General features: G+C 37.2%; 1 protein-coding gene across 1 annotated transcript in view; it reads right to left on the bottom strand.

Annotated features, from left to right (window-relative positions):
• Nucleotides 1-19661, bottom strand: part of LOC134475329 (actin-binding protein WASF1-like) — a 40729-nt gene extending 21068 nt beyond the window's left edge. Inside the window, exons 1-2 of the mRNA XM_063245595.1 lie at nt 18489-19661; nt 18197-18363 (exon numbers count right to left, since the gene is read on the bottom strand). Coding sequence (XP_063101665.1) covers nt 18197-18363; nt 18489-19661 — 1340 coding nt within the window. The remainder of the gene's footprint in view (nt 1-18196; nt 18364-18488) is intronic.
• Between the last annotated feature and the right edge of the window lie 280 nt (nt 19662-19941).

Genomic DNA, 19941 nt, shown 5'->3' with positions numbered 1-19941 from the left:
TAAGACCTTTGCCTAGAGAATTCAGAAGAGCTCATTGAAATATTACCAGAGGATATCAAATAACGTAGAAATTCATTCCCTGAGACTGATTATGAGCATTTCAGGGGCTGCACTACAAAAGGTTCCTCACACCCTGTGATTAAGACCATTATATATGAGGCTACATAAACCACAAATGCTCCAAATTATCACAATGAAGCATTCCTATGTGGTTGGATGTACACTGATAATGTTTCAAAGCACTCTCTTGAATTTTCTAAATATACATGAGAATATTTTGAAAACACACTCCTGAAAAAATAAGAAAAATGGCTGTATAAGACTTTAAGTATTCTTTTCCCATTGCCAAAACACTAGCAAAGTCAATTTTTTCTTTATACATAAATTTTCATTGTTTCAATCATAGGCCTTTCCTGAAAGTGTGCGCTACAATCCATTGTAACACCTTAAGCCATATAAAAGAGAAGAATAAAACTTTTTAATCAAATTTGAGTCACCCCTAAGGCCTTTCACCACTTTACCATCGCTGAGAGCAAGGAGACGTTCTCAAGCACGTGGCTGATGAAACTAGGAGCCAGCACTGCCCTAGACATGAACTCTTGAAAGAGATCAAAGATCAAGGTCCCACTTCAAATTCAGAGTAGATGCACATTTCTTACACTGCAATCTTGACTCTGGAGACTGAAGCAGGTGCAAAGATGTCCTTCAATACCTCTGTGTCAGTGACCACCACCTGAATTCCAGTATCAGAAGAAATATCCACGGAATTATTCAGTTCAGTCTTCCTCCACAGTATCCACTTAACAATGGAGAGAAAGATGAGGGTTCTGACACTTCAGAGGCAGACAGGACAAGCGCATTTATAACACAGACAAGGCGTCACTAGTACAGTTAATGTCACAATGACATTTAAATAGGAAATGAGCTGCCCTTGCTCACCATCCAAATGTACTCTTCAGACACATGGCTGGTGTGAAATCCCACAATACTGTTATTCTTTGCTCAGAGTGATTAGCCTGTTTTGTTTTGTTTAATTTCAACATACAAGGAGGTACGTACAGCTATTTTGAAGAAAATGAGAAACATTATGTGAGCCATTGTTGACTTCCTTATTGTCTGGTCTTGAAGACCTAAAATCCCTTCATTATCCTGTTCTGATCAGTTCTATATTATTTTGTTTTGTATGAACTCATTATATGTGAAGATACAGATGACTATTTTGAAGAAAACAAGAGACAGTATGAAGGACAGTGTAGGTCTCCGGTTGTCTTGCTTTGAAATCTGTGTCTGTGTCTTTGAAATCTTATTATCTGTTTGTTCTCTTTTGTAATGTTTAATTTCAGCCTCTTTAAAAATAAAATATAAAAAAGAAACCCAGTTAAACAAGAACATCAATAATCTAAAATATGGGTATGTATCAAATTTAAAGGCTTATGCACAGCCAGGGAATAACTTAACAGAGTAAAAGGCAACTTTTAAACTGGAGAAAGACTTTTGCAAGCTTCTTCTCGGAGAGATGATTAATATCTAGACTATGCTGAAATAAAGATAATAGATTCCCAAAATAAAAAGCCCAATAAAAAAAAGGGCACTGAAATGAATAGACACTTCTCAAAAGTACAAATAGATAATAAACACATGAAAGTGTTCCACATGTCTTAGCAGTAAAGAGATACAAATGAGGCCTTCACTATAATTAGTTTACTCCAGAAAGAATGGCTATCACCAAGAAATCAAATGACAACAAATGCAAGTGAGGCTGCAGGGAACAAAGAATCCTTCTACATTGTTGCTGGAAATGTATCAACTGTATCACTATGAAAGTCACTAAATATAGAAATTAAATTCAATGGACATATACTCATCTATATATCTTCCCGAAAATATATAAGATATCATATTACAATTATTTATACATACTCATCAAGAAATAAAATGATAAGCCAAGCATGGTTTCACATGCTGAAATCCCAGCACTCAGGAGGCTGAGGCAGGAGGGTTGTGAGTTTGAGACCAGCCTGGGCTACAAAGTGAGCTGAGTGAAAACCTGAACTGCTTCATGAGACCCTGTCTCAAAAAGACAAAAACAATTTTTAAAAAGTGTTGAAAGAATAAAGGAAAGTGGTATTTACACATGGAGTCCTTAATTTCTGTAAAGAAAGATACACTTCAATTATTTGTAAGATAATGCGTGAACCTTGAGAAAACATGGTTAAGTGAAATAAGTCAGACACACGAGCTTAAGTATCACATGGTATCTTTTATACAGAAATTTTATTCATATATATATGAAAATAAAAGACAAATGGTGGAATACAGGAGAAATTTATCTTAATCCAGTATAGACTATATATATATATATAACTTTATTTTGAAATAGTACAATTGTCATATGTGTTTTATATATTTTTGGAAGATTAATCTGGTTTTGAATATAACATGCTATAATTAACCATAAAAATTTATAAGGTAAATGAATGGATACAATGCTGACAAAATTAAAGAGCGGGATGGAAGGGGAAAAATGAAATGAAATGTGTTAGTACGTGTATCCACTGCCTATAATGAATGCAATCATTATGTACTGTAAACCTGTACTAATCAAAGTTAAAAATGACACTGCTCATGAGAAGCCTGCTCCATTAAACTGAAGTAGAGTTCATCTCAAAAATGGGACAATAAGGGTTTATGTCGTATTGCAAGGAGGTTGCAAGGGGTCAGGGATCATATACAGGATGTAGAATTTATAGCATTATTTTATGATGGTCACCCAAGTAAAAAAAAAAAAAAAAAAAGGTCAGAAAATTTGCCCACAAAACAAGAGAGCCAAGAAAATCTAGCTGAGGCCCTAGATTATACCACAATATCCTGTATGAGTGCAGCTGAAAACCAGCAGCCCATGCAAATGGTTCCCCCTTCTGTTTTATGGATCTGCACTGGTAAGGCCCAAAGGGAAACCATGGGAGCTGGAATGTCTATTCTAGTGGGATGAAGGACCTGGGCCAGTAGGTTGAGTGCTCTACATTGCAGCTGAGAAGCAACACTCAAAGTAAGGGCCAGGGCTCCTCTGAAAATACCACAGCCATCCTCAGAGACAACGAGATCCCGGGCCCTCTGACAATGAGAACAGTGGAGTACACATCAGGAAGCCATCATGACAAACTTTGCCTGGAGTTTAAGCAGCACATCATCTTCCCCTCCAGACACAGGAAGTGATGCTCCAAGTAAGGACCCTCCTCCCCCAAAGTGAACCACAGCCACTCTCAGCTACAAGCTTCTGAGCTCCTCCAATGACAATGGCTGAATTCATACAGGGGAAGCTAACCATGATAAGCTCCTCCAGGAGAACTAACAGCTCCAAACAACAAGGAGAACCCATAATGCGACATTCTTCCTCTCCAGGTCTCCTTCATATGCTGGCAATTTCCTCAGGTGGGCTATCTACACTCAGCACCATGCTGATTTATTTCATCAAATGTTAAGTTGACCACCAGTTTTTAATCCACAACAGGGCTGTGCTACTTATGTTTTGCAAGGAGAGTCTCAGTGAAGTCTGTTTCTGTTTGTCCAGTAAAAGTTTAATGTACTTCTGCACAATTATGGTAAACTAATTTTGGGATTTATGATTTCCTGATATTGATACTGATTATTAACATTAATGTGTCAAAAACAAGTATGGCTAGTAGTAACACTTTGAAATGTGTTCCAATGCCATTTAGTTGTATGTTACTGAAGAACAGCAATAGAACAGTGATATATAAATAAGACAACTGTTTTGGTGAAGAAAAACAGAAATTAGTTAAAAAAATAAGTTGAAAATTTCATTAAAAAGCAGTAGGAGACATTCAGATCTCTTTCATTATGCAATTCATATATGAAATCATTTTCCTAAAAACTGAGATTAGAATAGATCCCTGAGGACTATAAATGAAATAAAAATTAATTGCTTAAATACTGTACAAATTGCAGATATATTCTTATTTGGCAATTGAGACTCTGTCATTCAAAATGACTTCAATCCAATCTTTGAAATTATCGAAGGTATAGAGAAATTAGGAATGCTGAACTTGCTTACAGTGAAAAATCATAAAGTCTGCATTCATCAAATAGCCAACAACACGATTAAAGTAAATCCACCTGCCAGCAGTGAGAATTCATTTATCTGAATGAAAAGGAGGTGACTACTCTTCCATCAATACAGAAGTCATTAATTCACTTCAACATCAGATGCACAAATTATCCAAGTCAATATAAAGAAAATCAGAACATCACTAATAAACAAAGTCATCAACCACAGTTTTTCCTATTAAAAGGAAAAATCTGTTGCTTAAAGGAGTCACTTAAAGGAGTAGGTTACTCTCAGCAATTATGCTATTCAGGTTTTTTTATTTTGCAAATTATCAAATAGTTCACATTAATTGATTCCTAATGTTGAGTGTCTATAGGTAGATGTAAGACTACTAACATGCAAGCCCTGGTTATTACTCAGGCCCCTGGGGTAGCAATTGAGCCAATAAGGTACATTCAGCACTTGTGCACAGAAAGACAGGGACAAGGCCCTTGGCGTTGCAGGAGGGATAGAATATTTATGCCAATTCTTGACCCTAACATTATCACCCCAGATGAACATTAGTCTAGCTTTTTGTAGAAAAAAATCTAAGGAAATCCTTTTGCTTTATTTAACAAAAAGAAATCTTGAGAAACTGCATTAAGCCTACATTGTAAAAGTATATATCCTACTCACAGCATTACGGTTCTGAAAATCATCTAGTACTTCACTTTCATAGAATGAAAGGGCAGTATTCAGAACGCAGACTCCTCATTTCTAACCTGAACATACTCCAATGATTTTTAAAGAAAATACATGAGCGGCACACTTCTCGGAGATGGTGGCGTGGTGAGCAGCACAGAAAGTGTTTCTCCAAGATTTGGTGTCCAGATACTGGAATATAACCACATGAGGAAGCTGAGTAGTATGGAAGTAGGTCTCTGGGACCCGAGAAGGAACTGAAGTAAGAGTTAGAGCCCTCAGGGAGAGTGAAGAGAGAGATTTCAATGAAAAAGGAAAAGCTAGCAGGCAGCACTGCATGCGAGGGTTGACTGGAACCTGTAAGTGCACGGTGACAGCTAGAGACCTCAGAGGCTTACACGGAGAAATGCACCAGTGGCGTGGAGCAGGAGATACAGCGGACTGCAGTGGCTGATGATTATTTGGGTTCATACATCCCCTACGTGAGACCAATTACCAGGGAGCCATTTTGGGGAGAGGCCAACTGAGCTCAGAACTCAGCTCAGCCATGGGCCACCTCCACCTCCTAACTACCAGTGTCACAGTGCTTTTGCCAAATTCAAACTGGCAGGAGGGCAGGAGGCAAGTTCAAGCCAGCAAGAGGTACACAGTGTAGTTCGGGTTGAATAAATCAAGTTCAAACTTAGAGCCAGAAACTAGCCTGAATTTCAGTGAAGTAAAAGTGCAGGCTGGCTGGAATTATCTGCCACCCTGCCTTAAAGCTGTGACTGACTTCTTGGCATGGATAATTTGAGTCTGGACTCTGTCTGCCAGATTGTCTATCAGTGACATCAGAGATGCACTTCGGAGTGGATTGTGTTTTCTTATTTTCTTCTCCTTTTTCTTTCTTCATTCTTTTCTTGTTTTTGTTTTGTTTTGTTTTATTTACTGATTGTTATTGTTTTTTATGTGTGTGAGCTTAGTTTTTAGTACTTTTGTTGTGGTTCTATTTTGCTCTTTGTTTTATATTTTCTTTTTCTCTTTCTCTCCTGTCTGCTTCACCAGTTTGCCAAAGTTTCAGTAATCTTCCTTTGCCCTGAAGCTTTAATTCTTATCTCTCCCTTTCTTCTTCCTCTTCTTCTTCTTCTTCTTCTTCTTCTTCTTCTTCTTCTTCTTCTTCTTCTTCTTCTTCTTCTTCTTCTTCTTCTTCTTTTCCTTCTCCTTCTCCTTTTTCTTGTTCTTCTTCTGGTTCTTCTCCTTCTCCTCCTCCTCCTCATCCTCCTCCTCCTCCTTCTCATTCTCATTCTTCTTCCTGTTCACCTTCACATTCACCTTCACCTTTGTCTTCTTCTTCTATATCTCTGTTTATCACAAGCTTCTTTTACGTTTTCTTCCTTGAAGGTAGAATCTTCTCATCAAGGGCTTCCTTAATCTACACAATTTTCTATTCATTTCATATTTTTTCATAAATCCTTAAATATAGTTCATATGGATAAAGGTGGCAAATTAATACTTCCCCCAGTCTATCATTCTCTAAGCTGTATTTCGTAGTATTGTTATTGCTGATTGTAGTACTACTAGAGCCAACATGACATAATAGTTCTAACCAGTTGTTCTTCCCAGTATGCAAAGACTGAGAATACCTGAGGGTCATAATGTCATAGGCCAGTGCCAAAGAACCAGAGACTGGGCCAAGTAGGAAGCAGCTTCTCATCCCTAATAAACTGAAGAGGGAAGACCTTACAAAAGAACTCAAAACCCAAAGCCGAGCTATATCTAGAAGACATCTCTGAAAAGTAGTCGTTTCATAGACATTCTAAATACTAGCAATAAATCTATTCACCATAATCAATTTACAAGCACCAACGCCAGATGTAACCCCAGACTTCCAGCTCACCAAAGACAAATCCAGGGGAAAATAAGGTGAGATCACTCAATAGCCACCCACCTGGACTCTCTAGATTGGTAACAACAGAAGTAACAAAGCACATTAAAATTAAATTAGAAATAATCTCTCAGACAACTACATATATGCCGATCATAGTGGAAGACATGCTTAGTGACTCTAGAATAGATGCATATAAAGCAAAACAGGAGGCTAGGAAAATGATGGAAACCATGAATGGCCAAAATAGGAGAAAAGTAGAATACTTGAAACAGATTCAAACTCCATTAAAAGTATATGCAATAGAATAATCCCATGTGAGAACAGAATATCAGACACAGAAGACAGGATTGTGATTACTGATCATGAAAAGAGATTTCTTTAAAGTAGCAAGGGGCCACAGAAAATCAGTCAAACAGCTGTTGAAGACACAAATAAGAATGACATAAGATTAGTTGGAATCACTTAAATAGCAGGAAATAGCACAAATTACGTCAGAAACGGTTCACTTAAACAGATAGGGTTTTTATGATGGAATACTACTCAGTTGTAAAGAAGGATAGACTTCAGACTTTTATAGGTAAATGGATACAACTTGAGAACATACTCATAAGTAAACTAAATCAGACACGCATGTGTAAATATTTTATTGTGTCACTAGTGCGAGAAAATGAAAGAAAAATTATATAATATGAACTACATATACCATTGTTACCCCTAAGTATTGTTTTAAAATTTTAGATTTATTTCTCTTTAAAATAAAATACATTTTTTAAAAAAGAATATGTTCACAGAACTAATGACAGAAAACATTTCAAGCAGGGAAAATTGTAACATGCAGATGAGAGGTATATAACTATCAAACCAGCCATAATAAAAAGAAGCATCTATACCAAGGGGTATTATACTCAATATTTGAGAAATTCAACACCAGAACAGAATACAAAAAGCTGTTAGAGAAAAGAAACCATCACCTATAACAGAAAATACATCAGAATCGTAGCAGAATTCCAATTCTTGACACGAATACTCAAGTCAAGGAGAACATGGAGTGAAGTATTTGAAGCTCTAAAAGAGAACCACATCCAACCCAGGTTGATGTACCCTGCACAACTATCAAATCCGATGGAGAAGTAAGATACTTCCATGACAAAAAAGACCTGCGGAAACTCATGAACAGCAAACAAGCACCGCAAAATATTCTGAAAGGCATTCTTGAAAGAGATAAAAGGAGTACACTTCCAAGAACACCAGCAGAATAAACGCACCAGGAAAGGCATGCAATGAGGGGGATAAAGGGAACCAACAAGAGGAAAGTAATGTGGAAAGGAAAAGTCAGTGTGTACTAGGTAAACTCATCATGTTTTATGGTATCAACTCAACAGTCAAATGAAACAGTCTGGTATAATGGATCAAAAACCAAGATTTAACAGTATACTGCATACAAAAAGCATGCGATTCAAAAAATAAATTCAAAGACTGAAAGGGAAAGGACGGAAACAAATACGCCACATGACAGCAACATGGAAGAAAGCAGGAGCAGCTATTTACAGACAAATTCAATTTTAAGCCAAGACATTACTGAGTAAATGAGTGCGCCTAGAGACCATACTGCTAAGTTAAATAAATCAAACACACATGAGTAAATGTGACATTTTCTTTCTGATGTGAGGAACCAAGAGTGCAAATAAGGACCAAAATGTACAGTAGATATGGGGAAATGGGGAGAAAATGTTCAACTAAGAATAGGAGCCAGGGATGGGGCAGGGAGTATGAAGAAGGGACAAGAAAAAAGCAATAGAAGAAAAAGTAGAAAAAAAGTTTTTAAATAAAGAGGAAAGAAGGGCTGAAGGGAGGGTGGAGGAATGGGTAAAAAATAAGAATTAAAACATACCATGTACAGATACAGATTCCCCATGATGAATGCATACCTAAGATGCACCAGTAAAATAAAATGAAAGAAAAAAAATATTTGAACATTTAAAGCTTGTGCCAGGACATTTGCAGATTCCTTCACTGCAAGAATCTCGCAAAATTTGCCCCCTTATTTCCAGTTCTTTACTCAAATAATCACTTTTCCCTGAGGTTTCCACTGAATGCACACCTACGTGGAACCTACCTAACCCAGAACTTTTGTTCCTACTCCTAATTTGTGTTCTGTAGGGCATTTATTTTCATCTCATATATAATGTGCTTTCACTGCAATTCTTCATTGTTAGTTCCCATATCACTAGAATATAATCTCTATGAAAGCTGGAGTTTTGGCTTCATTGTTGGTGCAACATTTTAGTCATTTTACATGCTATATTGTTTGTAGGCTGAAAATAAATAGAAATCAAATTGTTATAGATTTTTTGCAATTTTTTTTCAATTCATGATCCATTGTAGGAATACTACCTGGTCATTAAATACAGACATGTTTTATTCTAAAAATACATCTAAAGCTGTTTTATATAGGCATAAAAGAAAAATAAAATGATATAATCCCCCGAGCCCAGCCTGTTTCACTGCCGCGCCTAGCCATCGGTGTGCAGAGGAGGAGCTGGGCGGATCTGGGGTGCCTGCATCAGCCTCTCCCTGTGTCTGGAGGACTGTGGATATCTCGGCCCAGACTGTTTGGGTCCCTCCAGGCTTCCAGGTGCAGTGAAGGGGAGAGGGGGGTTTGAGGCCTCTACATCCGCCTCCCCATCCTGGTTGCACTTGGAGAACTGCTGAGCTCCTGACGGGTGGGCGGGCCCACACTATCCCCAGAGCCCAGCCTGTTTCGCTGCCGCGCCTAGCCATCAGTGTGCAGAGGAGGAGCTGGGTTAGAAAGACCCAACTAAAAAAGAGAACTATAGACCGATCTCCCTAATGAACACAGATGCAAAAATCCTCAATAAAATATTGGCAAATAGGATCCAGCAAATCATCAAGAAGATTATACACCATGACCAAGTGGGATTCATCCCAGGAATGCAAGGATGGTTCAACATGCCCAAATCAATAAATGTAATCCACCATATCAATAAAGCCAAAAATAAGAGTCACATGATCATTTCTATAGATGCAGAAAAAGCCTTCGATAAGGTCCAACACTTATTCATGATAAGAACTTTACAGAAAATTGGAATAGATGGTCTTTACCTCAATATAATAAAAGCCATTTATGACAAACCAACAGCCAGCATCATACTAAATGGCCAAATCTTGAAAGCCTTTACTTTAAATTTGGGCACAAGACAAGGATGTCCTTTATCACCACTCCTATTTAATATAGTACTGGAAGTACTAGCCAGAGCAATTAGGTAAGAAAGAGAAATAAAAGGGGTAAAGATAGGAAAAGAAGCAGTTAAATTATCATTGTTTGCAGATGACATGATACTCTGCATAGAAGACCCCCTAAACTCCTTTGAAAGACTCTTAGATACAATAAATAAATTCAATAATGTGGCTTGATACAAAATCAATACTCAGAAATCAATAGCATTCCTATACATGAACAGCAAAATCACAGAGAGGGAAATAAGAGAAACTGGACTATTCACATTAGCAAGCAAAAAAATGAAATATTTAGGAATTACTCTTACGAAAGAAGTGAAAGACTTATACAGTGAAAATTATAATACACTGAAAAAGGAAATTGATGATGATCTCAGAAAATGGAAAGACATCCCTTGCTCATGGATAGGAAGAACAAACATTGTGAAGATGGCCATTCTCCCAAAACTGTTATACATATTCAATGAAATCCCAATAGAAATACCATCAACATACCTTATAGATCTAGAGAAATCACTCCTAAATTTCATCTGGAACCAGAAGTGACCTAGAATCACAAAAGCAATTCTAAGCAGCAAAGACAAAGCAGGAGGCATCACAATCCCTGACTTGAAGTTATACTACAAAGCAACAGTAGTAAAATCAACATGGTATTGGAATCAAAACAGAGCCGAAGATCAATGGAATAGATTAGAAGATACAACCACAACTACAAACACACTCAACCACCTTACCTTTGATAAAGGAGCCAAGCAGGTTCACTGGAAGAACGACAGTCTCTTTAATAAATGGTGCTGGAAAAACTGGCTCTCCAAAGCTAGACCCATGTCTATCACCATGTACTAAATTAAAATCTAAATGGGTCAAAGATCTGAATATGAAAACAGAAACACTAAATCTATTGGAAGACAAATTGGGTAGAAACCTTGGAGACATAGGAGTAGGTAGAGAATTCATGAACAGGACTCAAACCGCATGCGAAATACTTCCCAGAATCAATAACTGGGACCACTTCTTATTAAAAAGTTTCTGCATGTCAAAAGAAATCTCCAGCATAGTGAAAAGAAAACCCACAAACTGGGAAAAGATTTTAGTGAACTCTGTCTCAGACAAGGGACTCTTGTCTAAAACATATAAGGAATTTAAAAAAAAAACTCAGATCTCCAAAATTCAAAGATCCAATCCAAAAATGGGCATCTGAGATGAATGCACAATTCTCAGATGAAGAAATACAAATGGCAAATAAATACATGAAAAAATGCTCATCATCATTGGTCATTAGAGAAATGCAAATTAAAACCACACTGAGATACCATCTCACTCCTGAAAGAATGGCCAGGATCAAGAAAACCAACAACAAATGCTGGAGAGGCTGTGGGGAAAAAGGAACTTTCCTGCACTGTTGGTGGGAGTGTAGACTGGTACAGCCTTTGTGGAGGTCTGTCTGGAGATTTCTCAAAAAGTTGGGACTGGAAATCCCATTTATTCCAGCTATTCCACTTCTAGGCATATTCCCAGAAGAACTGAAAGCATCATACCACAGTGATATATATGCACCTATGTTTATAGCAGCACAATTTGTAATCGCCAGATCTTGGAAACAACCCAAGTGTCCATCAACTGAGGAATGGATAAAAAAGTTTTGGTATTTCTATACAATGGAGTATTATTCAGGTATAAAGAAGGATCACATTGAGATATTTATCAATAAATGGGCGCAGCTTGAGACCATACTCATAAGTGAAATAAATCAATCTCGCATGTGTGAATACCGAATAGTTTCCCTAATGTAAGTAATGATTCAAATATATAAAAATATGTGGTAATCATGATTCCCCATTATGTGGCCTTGAAGCCTTATAAACTTTTCACTTATTAATTAGAAAGGCTTTATTCCAGGCTTCTTGATATGGAAATATTTGAAGCTATAGTATATGAAGTTTTATCCAAATATTTCAAGGAAAAAGACAGACACTATGGTAACTACTATTAAGTCGGGTTATATGGTAGTAAAGTACTAGGTTGCTGAAACAGTCATGCTTTGACCTCTATTGTTATATTGTTATGTCCTGTTTTTATCTCAATCTCTCCCTTATTCTTTAAAAAAATTATTTAGTTATTTCTTATGTTTGTTTTAATTAAGGGGGAAAATTTAAAAATTAGGATATATAATAGTAACTCTTTTTGATTTCCTATTAACTTGTTTTGAAGTCCTGTAATACTCGCACGATCTTGTTTTGACTGATAGACTCTGTTCCATTCTGTATGATAGTATCAAGTTTGAGGGTATAGGCAACTATTTTGAAGGCAATAAGATTCACTAAGATGCCCATTCTGGTTTGACTATTGTCTCCTTTGGAATTCCTGTAATGTTTACAATGCCTAAGTTTTATTGGTCTTGTTCTCTATTGTTTTGTCCAACTTTATAATATCTAATGAGATAGACAATTCTTTTTAAGGAAACAAGAGACAACGTTGATAACCATTGTTGATAACCTTGTACTCTGTTCTACATCATGTGCTATGTCTATCCTTGGTTTTGAGTGACAGCTTTGTTTTGCCATATTTGACTTTATTCTCTCCCCCCCCAAAAAAGTAATAAGAACTAAGGAGTAATAAAATCCAAAATGTGTAAATTTTGTTGTAAAAAAGAGAGGGAAAAAAAAGAGCTCTAACGGATATAACAGTAAGTGTGTTTAGGGATGTTAAATAGCTGACTATATTAATGTTTTTGGATCACTGAACACAGCTGTTTGTAGTCTCCCTGTTTGAATGTCCACTTTGTATTCTTTGATACTGTGATTTGAGCAACTATTTTCAAGATGATAATATGTAATCTATTAACAGGTGATTTCTTACTGTTATGTTTTTTTTTTGTAGTTCCGTATTATGTGTACCCTTATACCGCTTTGTTTTGTTTTGTGTTTTTCTCTTTTTCCTCTTAAATAAAATAAAAAAATAAAATAAAATCATATGTAAGAGCTCATAGAATTGGTGCAAAGCTTAGAGAACTACTATGAGGTAAGTAACAAGATCTTAGAAATGGTGAGTGGGTGGTCCCACAGCCAAAGAAATGCTACAGAAATAGCCTGGCTAAATTGCTGCTACTACAGAGTGGCATCTCAGTGGGCATCTCAGCTTCACAGTTACCAATAAGTTCAGTTGAGACCTCTAATTGAAATGACAGAGAAATTTAAATAAAGAAATACAGAGAAATTTAAATAATGTCCTTACCTACAACTAAATATGGTATACCGTTACATGTCACTTTCCAGTAGAAGTGACACTGATAAAAATATTAGCAGGCAAGAAATACATGTAAATTTTGTGTTAAGATCTGTCAGTGTAATAAAGTACCCAATACTGGCCACTCAGTAAGTAAAGAGATTGACAAGTTGGAACGTTCAAAATTAAGTCTTGACGGCCCTTTTGGCTTGGAGTCCTTTGAGGGTGATGGGGATAGCATATTATGATAGGAGCATGTGTAGGAACAAAGATCACATTTCATGAAGAGCACAAAAGAGAGCCACAGTACTGAGTTCCATAAACCACCTGAGGGAATCCCTTCAATGACCTAAGCATTTTCCACTGTCCTGCCTCCTAAAACCCCAGAACATCTCCCAGTGCCACTACCCTGTGGATCATGTATTTACATATGGGCCTTTGGGGACACTTAACATGCATGTCGTACTGGAAGTGCTTTTGACACTGCTGTCAATATGAAAGGAAGAGAAGGGACAGAAGAGTGGCGCTGTGAGAAAAGAGGGCTGCTAGTCATTTCAATTAGAGGTCTCAGCTGAACTTATTGGTAACTGTGAAGCTGAGATGCCCAGAGCCATCTGGAGTACAGCAATGGATCTGGGCTTACACTGGCACACTGACTACTAACTGAATGAGGGTCTGCTCTGATAAGTGGGAGAGACCTTGGGCAGAGCCCCAGGCATCAGCCAAGCTAACCTAGGAGAGGCCTGGCAGCTGTGAGTTGCCTTGCAGCACCACTCTCTGCTGCAGGAAGAAACGGGTACTTCCTCCATGACAGGAGATGGTGGCACATCACAGAGCCCATACGGGGTGTCGCCTCTCCTGATTCTATCGCTCAAGGGAGAACATCAAACCGGATACATTTAGACACATTCCTGTATCCTACCTTCCCACAGTGCAGGAAGTAAGTCGTACACAGTTTTTTGGATCCTGTAGAAAGAGATGGCACCCTGCATGCCACAGAAGCTTGTAAAAATACCAATCCCCTCAAACATAGAAGGGAATTCACATCCTGGGAGGTCAACTACACTCTCAAATCTATGGGCAAATATTCACTATTTACTCCATTCCTACTAACATAGATTATTTTCTTTGGTACTAGGAGTCAAACTGATAACCTCACACATTTCCTGGCATAATTCAACAATTTTTACACATTATTTGACTAGATATCAATTTATTTATATTTGTATTATATCTTTACATAGTGAGATTGAGGCTTTTTATATATTGTTGATGATTTTGCCCAAATATTAAGTCCATTTATACAATGGAATTTTATTTCAACTTTTCTGTAAGAATTTAGCATGTGAGTGTGTAGTTTTGGATATTGAACCCTGGGCCTTACCCACTGTAGCAAATCATTGAGCTAAAATTTCAGCTGAGGAATTTATGTACTACTTTGTATTTATCCATATTTTCTATAATTTTCTCTTTGAATTTGTAAATTTTAAACTTTTCCAAAAAAATCCATCGTATTTGTCTATATATTGCACCTTACTTTGATTTTAGATTTGTTTTGTGTTATTTTTTGTAGATAAACCTCTACCAGTCACTATGTGTGTACGTCTATCCATTATACATTTTGTAATTCAAAAGATTAGATGGACTATTTAAAGGAGTATTTCATGTTAATATTGTAGTTGTACACAGATCAATAATACATAACTTCAAAATGAAAGAAAAAGTTACACTTACAGATGGGTGTGGTGGCATATGCCTGTAATCCTAGCATTTGCTATTCTGAGGCAAGAGGATTGCCCTGAGTTTCAGGACAGCCTGGGATATGTAGTGAGTTCAAGGCCAGCATGAAGTGAATTGTGACACCTTGCTTCAAAATAGATAAATAAATAAAGGCACACATACATACATGCTATGATAATCAAAACAGTATGGAGTTAGACAAATATATCAATGGAAAAAAATAAAAATGTCACCAAGAAATCTATGCATCTTTGTTCAATTGATTTTTAACAAAGTTGCCACACATAATGGGGAAAAGAGAGCCTTCAAAAAATACTATTTGCATAACTGGATAACTATAAGCTGAACAATAAATTAAACTGTAACCTTATATCATATTAAAAAATTAACTCACACTTCATTAAGCATTTAATTTAAGACATGACATTATAAAAGTAGTTTTAAAAAGAGTATTGGAAAAGCTCAAAAACATTTATCTGAACAATGGTATTTTGGGTAAAAATCCAAAGGTGTAGACAACAATGGGAAAACTATACAGCATTGGATCACAAATCTCCCACATATTCAAGTAAAAAAATCAACAGAGTGAAGTGACAACACACACAGTAATAGAAAATGTGTTCCAATCATATGTCTAAAAATGGATTAATATCCAAAATATGTAAGAGATTAAAATACATAAAGAGTAACAAAACACAATTTAATATAAAAATAGGCAAAGGATGCACGTAGAGATTTCTCACAGCAGACATACAAATGGCCAACCTGGATGTGAAAATAGTGGTGCACATTGCTAGTAATATAAAAATGAAAATTAAAACCATAATTGAATATAACAGATGCATGTTAGAATATATATTCTAAAAAGATGAAGATAAATGATTTTTCGACAATATGAAGAACAGGGAACCCTTGATTACTATATATTAGTATGTGAACTGGTGTCACTGAGTGAAAAAGCATTCCCGGACTTCCCCCAAATTAAAAAGAACAATGAAAATAGATAGAAAGACACATAGATAGATGGATAGATAGATAGATAGATAGATAGATAGATAGAAGGATCTATATATTTAGTGGCTTTTTTCATTGCTGAGACAAAGCACCAATCTCTGAAAAGAGGAGAGGTTTATTTCAGCTCAAACTTTGCAAAGGTTTCAGGCCTTAGTTGGCTGGTTGCAAAGCAGGCAGCAGAGCAGAGCAGCATCACAGAGGAGAAACAGCCCATGGTGTAGCAAGCAGAAGGCAGCCAGCAGCGGCAGCAGGTCTGCCTGCCCTCTCTCCTTTGATCTTCCATCCAAGCTATAAGTCATTTGATTGGTGACACACACACTCAGGGTAGTTTCATTATCCTCACTTACAGCTATGTTAATTTCAATCAGTGGACTAATTTCATACCACACACCCTAATCCTAGTATGATATGCCTTAGGTTAAGCCAGCTCTGAAAAGTCCCACCTATGCATGCATGAGGCTTTGGGGGACTTTGGGGGATATACAACAAACCATATGCATATATGTTAAATAAATTATGTAGGTGAAGGGATAAATGCATACAGAGGTTTAGTATAGCATTAATCATATTATGAAATAGGCCTAATCATCCCTCATTGAATCCATTAATACACACTAGTGATACATATATATATATATACACGATGGCATCTCAGTTCATGATCTACTTTCTAAAGTTACAGTGGTGAACCAGGTTGGACCAGAACTGAATTAAATGTCTCTATAAGTCAAAATTGAATAAAACATGGAATTTTATTCAGTTTTCCTCCAGTTTGGTTTAAAACTCCAATTGTGGAAAGTATAAAGTTTTATAACTGAGACACCACTGGTTCAGTTTGACAAGCAAAAACTTGTCATCTGTAGCAGCATTCATGAAACATCATCTTATATCAAGTAAAATCAACCCAACACAGAGAGAAAAATACTGCATAATCATATTTGCATGTAAAATTTAACATTTCAGATTCACAGAAAACTTGTGCAGGAAGATGCTTATGGGATTGCAGGTGTGAGTTGATGAGCTCTTGGTCGAAAGATATACAACTTCAGTAAAATAGTATGCATGATATTAAGGACTCCATCATACGATGCTACCACTGCATTTGACAAAGTATTTTACTCTTGAAAACTGCTACTGCACTAAATTTTAAGGGTTTGCTACACCATAAGTGTTTGTGATGTAACACAAATGGTAATTAGCCTAACGTAGAGTCATTCCAGAATGTGTGCACATTCAACTCAGCATGGTGTACTTGAAGAAGTACGCACAAAGTTTATTATTGAATTAAAATTAATTTCATTGTTAGGACCATTCATGTCATAGTACAAATAATTCTGTCCATAAACAGCAAATGGAAATAAAATTGATTTATTTTCACAAAAGAAAAAAAAAACTCGAAAAACTAATTATTCCTGTCACTTGCCTTACAGTTAGAATCACATGGTTCATGTTCTTTCTGTGTATATTTCTGTAATTGAGGCAGGAGGCTTGAATATATACATCAACATCTTACACAAAACAATAGGATGGCTAGACACTCTTGAAATTTAAATATTAGTTATGTTTTAAAATAAAGTTAGGAGATTATGACATTAACACTTAAAATATTGGTTTAGTTGAATAATTTATATTGTTTAAGAGAAATGTAAAATATTTAACATGCATTATGTAGCTGCAGTTCCCCTTGGAAAATAAGCGGATAACAGCTTTGTCTAATTAAATAAATAGAAATCATAAGTAATGACTTATAAAGGAATAAAAAATTGAATGCCATTTTTACTTCCTTTGGATTTATTTTCTTTTCTGCTTATTTCCTGCCACCCAACCAACCTTAGTGTCTGATTTACCAGCATCCCATCGCTTTATAGTAGATCAGGATGGAAATTGCTTCATTTTTGCAATGTGCATTTTGGCGTTTTGAACACATTGATCCTCAGCTTTGGGTGGCAGAATGCCTTTTCTTGTTGCTTCCACCAAGGTGATCCTTGCTTTGCTGATTATTGGTGGGACTGATGAGGATAGCTTTATACCAGAACTGACCGGTGCTTGTGAAGACTGGGCGACTGATGGCGTTCGTGGGTGCAAAACACAAGATGATGGTGGTGGTGCAGATGAAAACAGTGACTTAAATGTAAAAGTTTGTGTGGACTTCAGACTTGATGGTCTTTGTTGTGGTGAAACCAAGTGCCTTGTTGATTGTGCACCTGAAGATCTTTCTGCTGGAGCAACTGAGGATCTTGCAAACTGTGCACCTGCACTTCTTGACTGGACAACTGGACGCCTTGCTGACTGGGCGCTGACATAATTTACTGATTGAGTTAAAGATCTTGATGCTTGCTGACCTGAGGATGACAGTGGAGCTGAACTCTGTGATGACCTTAGAGTTGAATGTCCTGATAAAGGTGCAGCTGATGGTTTTGATGCTGAAATTGGATATCTTGATGGTGCTACACTGAAAGATTTTGGTGTTGATAGCTCTGAAGATCTTGGTAATTTTGTAATACGATGCCTTGGTGATTGGGCGAATGAAGAACGTTCTGATAGGAAACCTAAAAATGCTGCAGACTGTACATGTGAAGCATGGCCAACTTGATCTGTAACTCTCTCTTTCATTTTAATTCTGTATGAGATTACTGAAGGAGGAAACTTGGGTGGAGATAGGTTCGTTTCTTCGTCTGGTGGAAGTAGATCATGGGGAACCATTTCACACTGTTGAACAAGTTTAGTTAAAGGTGAAGATAAGTCTACCTTCGGTGGAGTAACTGGAACCCCTGCTTCAGGAGTCCTCTGGAGGCATTGAGGATGTGATGCAGCTGGAGTTCTCAAAAGAGAGGCTGGAGACTGAGATGGAGAAGGGAAGGGTGTAGGAGTATTTAGCCTCTTTGGTTCTCTGAGGTGAGCTAACCAGTCAGAAGGTAATGGAGGTGCTGCCGGTGCAGTGGGGCTCACAAACACCCGTGTTTTATGCTGAATTGGAGGCGGGGGTTGCAATTTTTCTCCCATCCCAACCCCATAATGGATAAATTTCAGAGTATCTTCCTGCTCTTCACCTCTACTCCTTGATGAATTCAGAGGCCTGGCTAACTCTTTGCCTGCACCTCTCTTTAAAATCTCACTTACTTCAGTAAACAAGGGAGAGCCAAATGAGAAACACTCCACTGGTTGATTCACAAGTGAATAAGAGATGTCTCCGCAATCAGCTTGTCTGTAGTTCACTGAAGCATCATTTTGCACTGACTGACACAGAGGCACCCTTGCTGGTTCATTGGGATGATACAGGCACTTCTGCTCCTTCAGTTTTTCCTGCTTTTTTTCTTTACTCTCAGTTATAACACCCGCTTTACAAATTCCAAAGCTATATGAATTATCAGAACATTTCTTTAAACCTGTATCATCTTGGGAATAATAAGTAGGTAAAGTGAGAGGTAAATTCGTCCGACAAGCATCACGTAATTTGTACATTTTAACAGGTACTGCCTGGGAGGTGTATGCCTGCTCCATAGGAAGAGTAGATTCTGAAGCATCCTTTAACTCTGTAGCTTGTAAATGTGGTTCTTTGTAGGTAACACCCATCAACTGGGCTAATGATTTACATAAATCCCTCAGTGTCGAAGAGGTACTATCAAACTCTTTGGACAGTTCAGCAACAAAGTCATCAGCACAAATATTTAGATCCTGTACTTGAACGGCTATATTACATAAACGTGACCAGATTCCACGAATTGAATCCCCTTGAAATTCTTTGGGCATTACCTTTTTAGTTTGATGATCTTCGTCTTCCTGTTCATTAGGTGGCTGTGCAGACATGTTTCTTCTTTTAAATTGTTGGGACGCTCTGCCTCTTTACTTTTCTGTAAACATCCTCCCCTTTCCTTAGACTCCTTATGGGTGTTCATCTGCTTCTTAGCCTCACCACCTCACTCTGGCAGAGGCTGTGTTGATCTGAGGATGAGACCTCTCTCTTTCCAGTTTTACATCAGTAACCAGGCAGCACAGCTCTATGTCACCATGTTATTGTTGAGTCAGCAATGAAATAATAATGCTGCCTGGTGATGGCCACACCCCTCTGGTCTACTTTACAGGAGCT

The sequence above is a fragment of the Cavia porcellus genome, unplaced genomic scaffold, assembly GCF_034190915.1.
Source record: "Cavia porcellus strain 051 isolate PalLab524CR breed Dunkin Hartley unplaced genomic scaffold, mCavPor4.1 scaffold_3, whole genome shotgun sequence".
Classification (NCBI taxonomy): Eukaryota; Metazoa; Chordata; class Mammalia; order Rodentia; family Caviidae; genus Cavia; species Cavia porcellus.
Note: the sequence above shows the minus strand (reverse complement) of the source record. Positions and strands in the feature narration are given on the sequence as shown.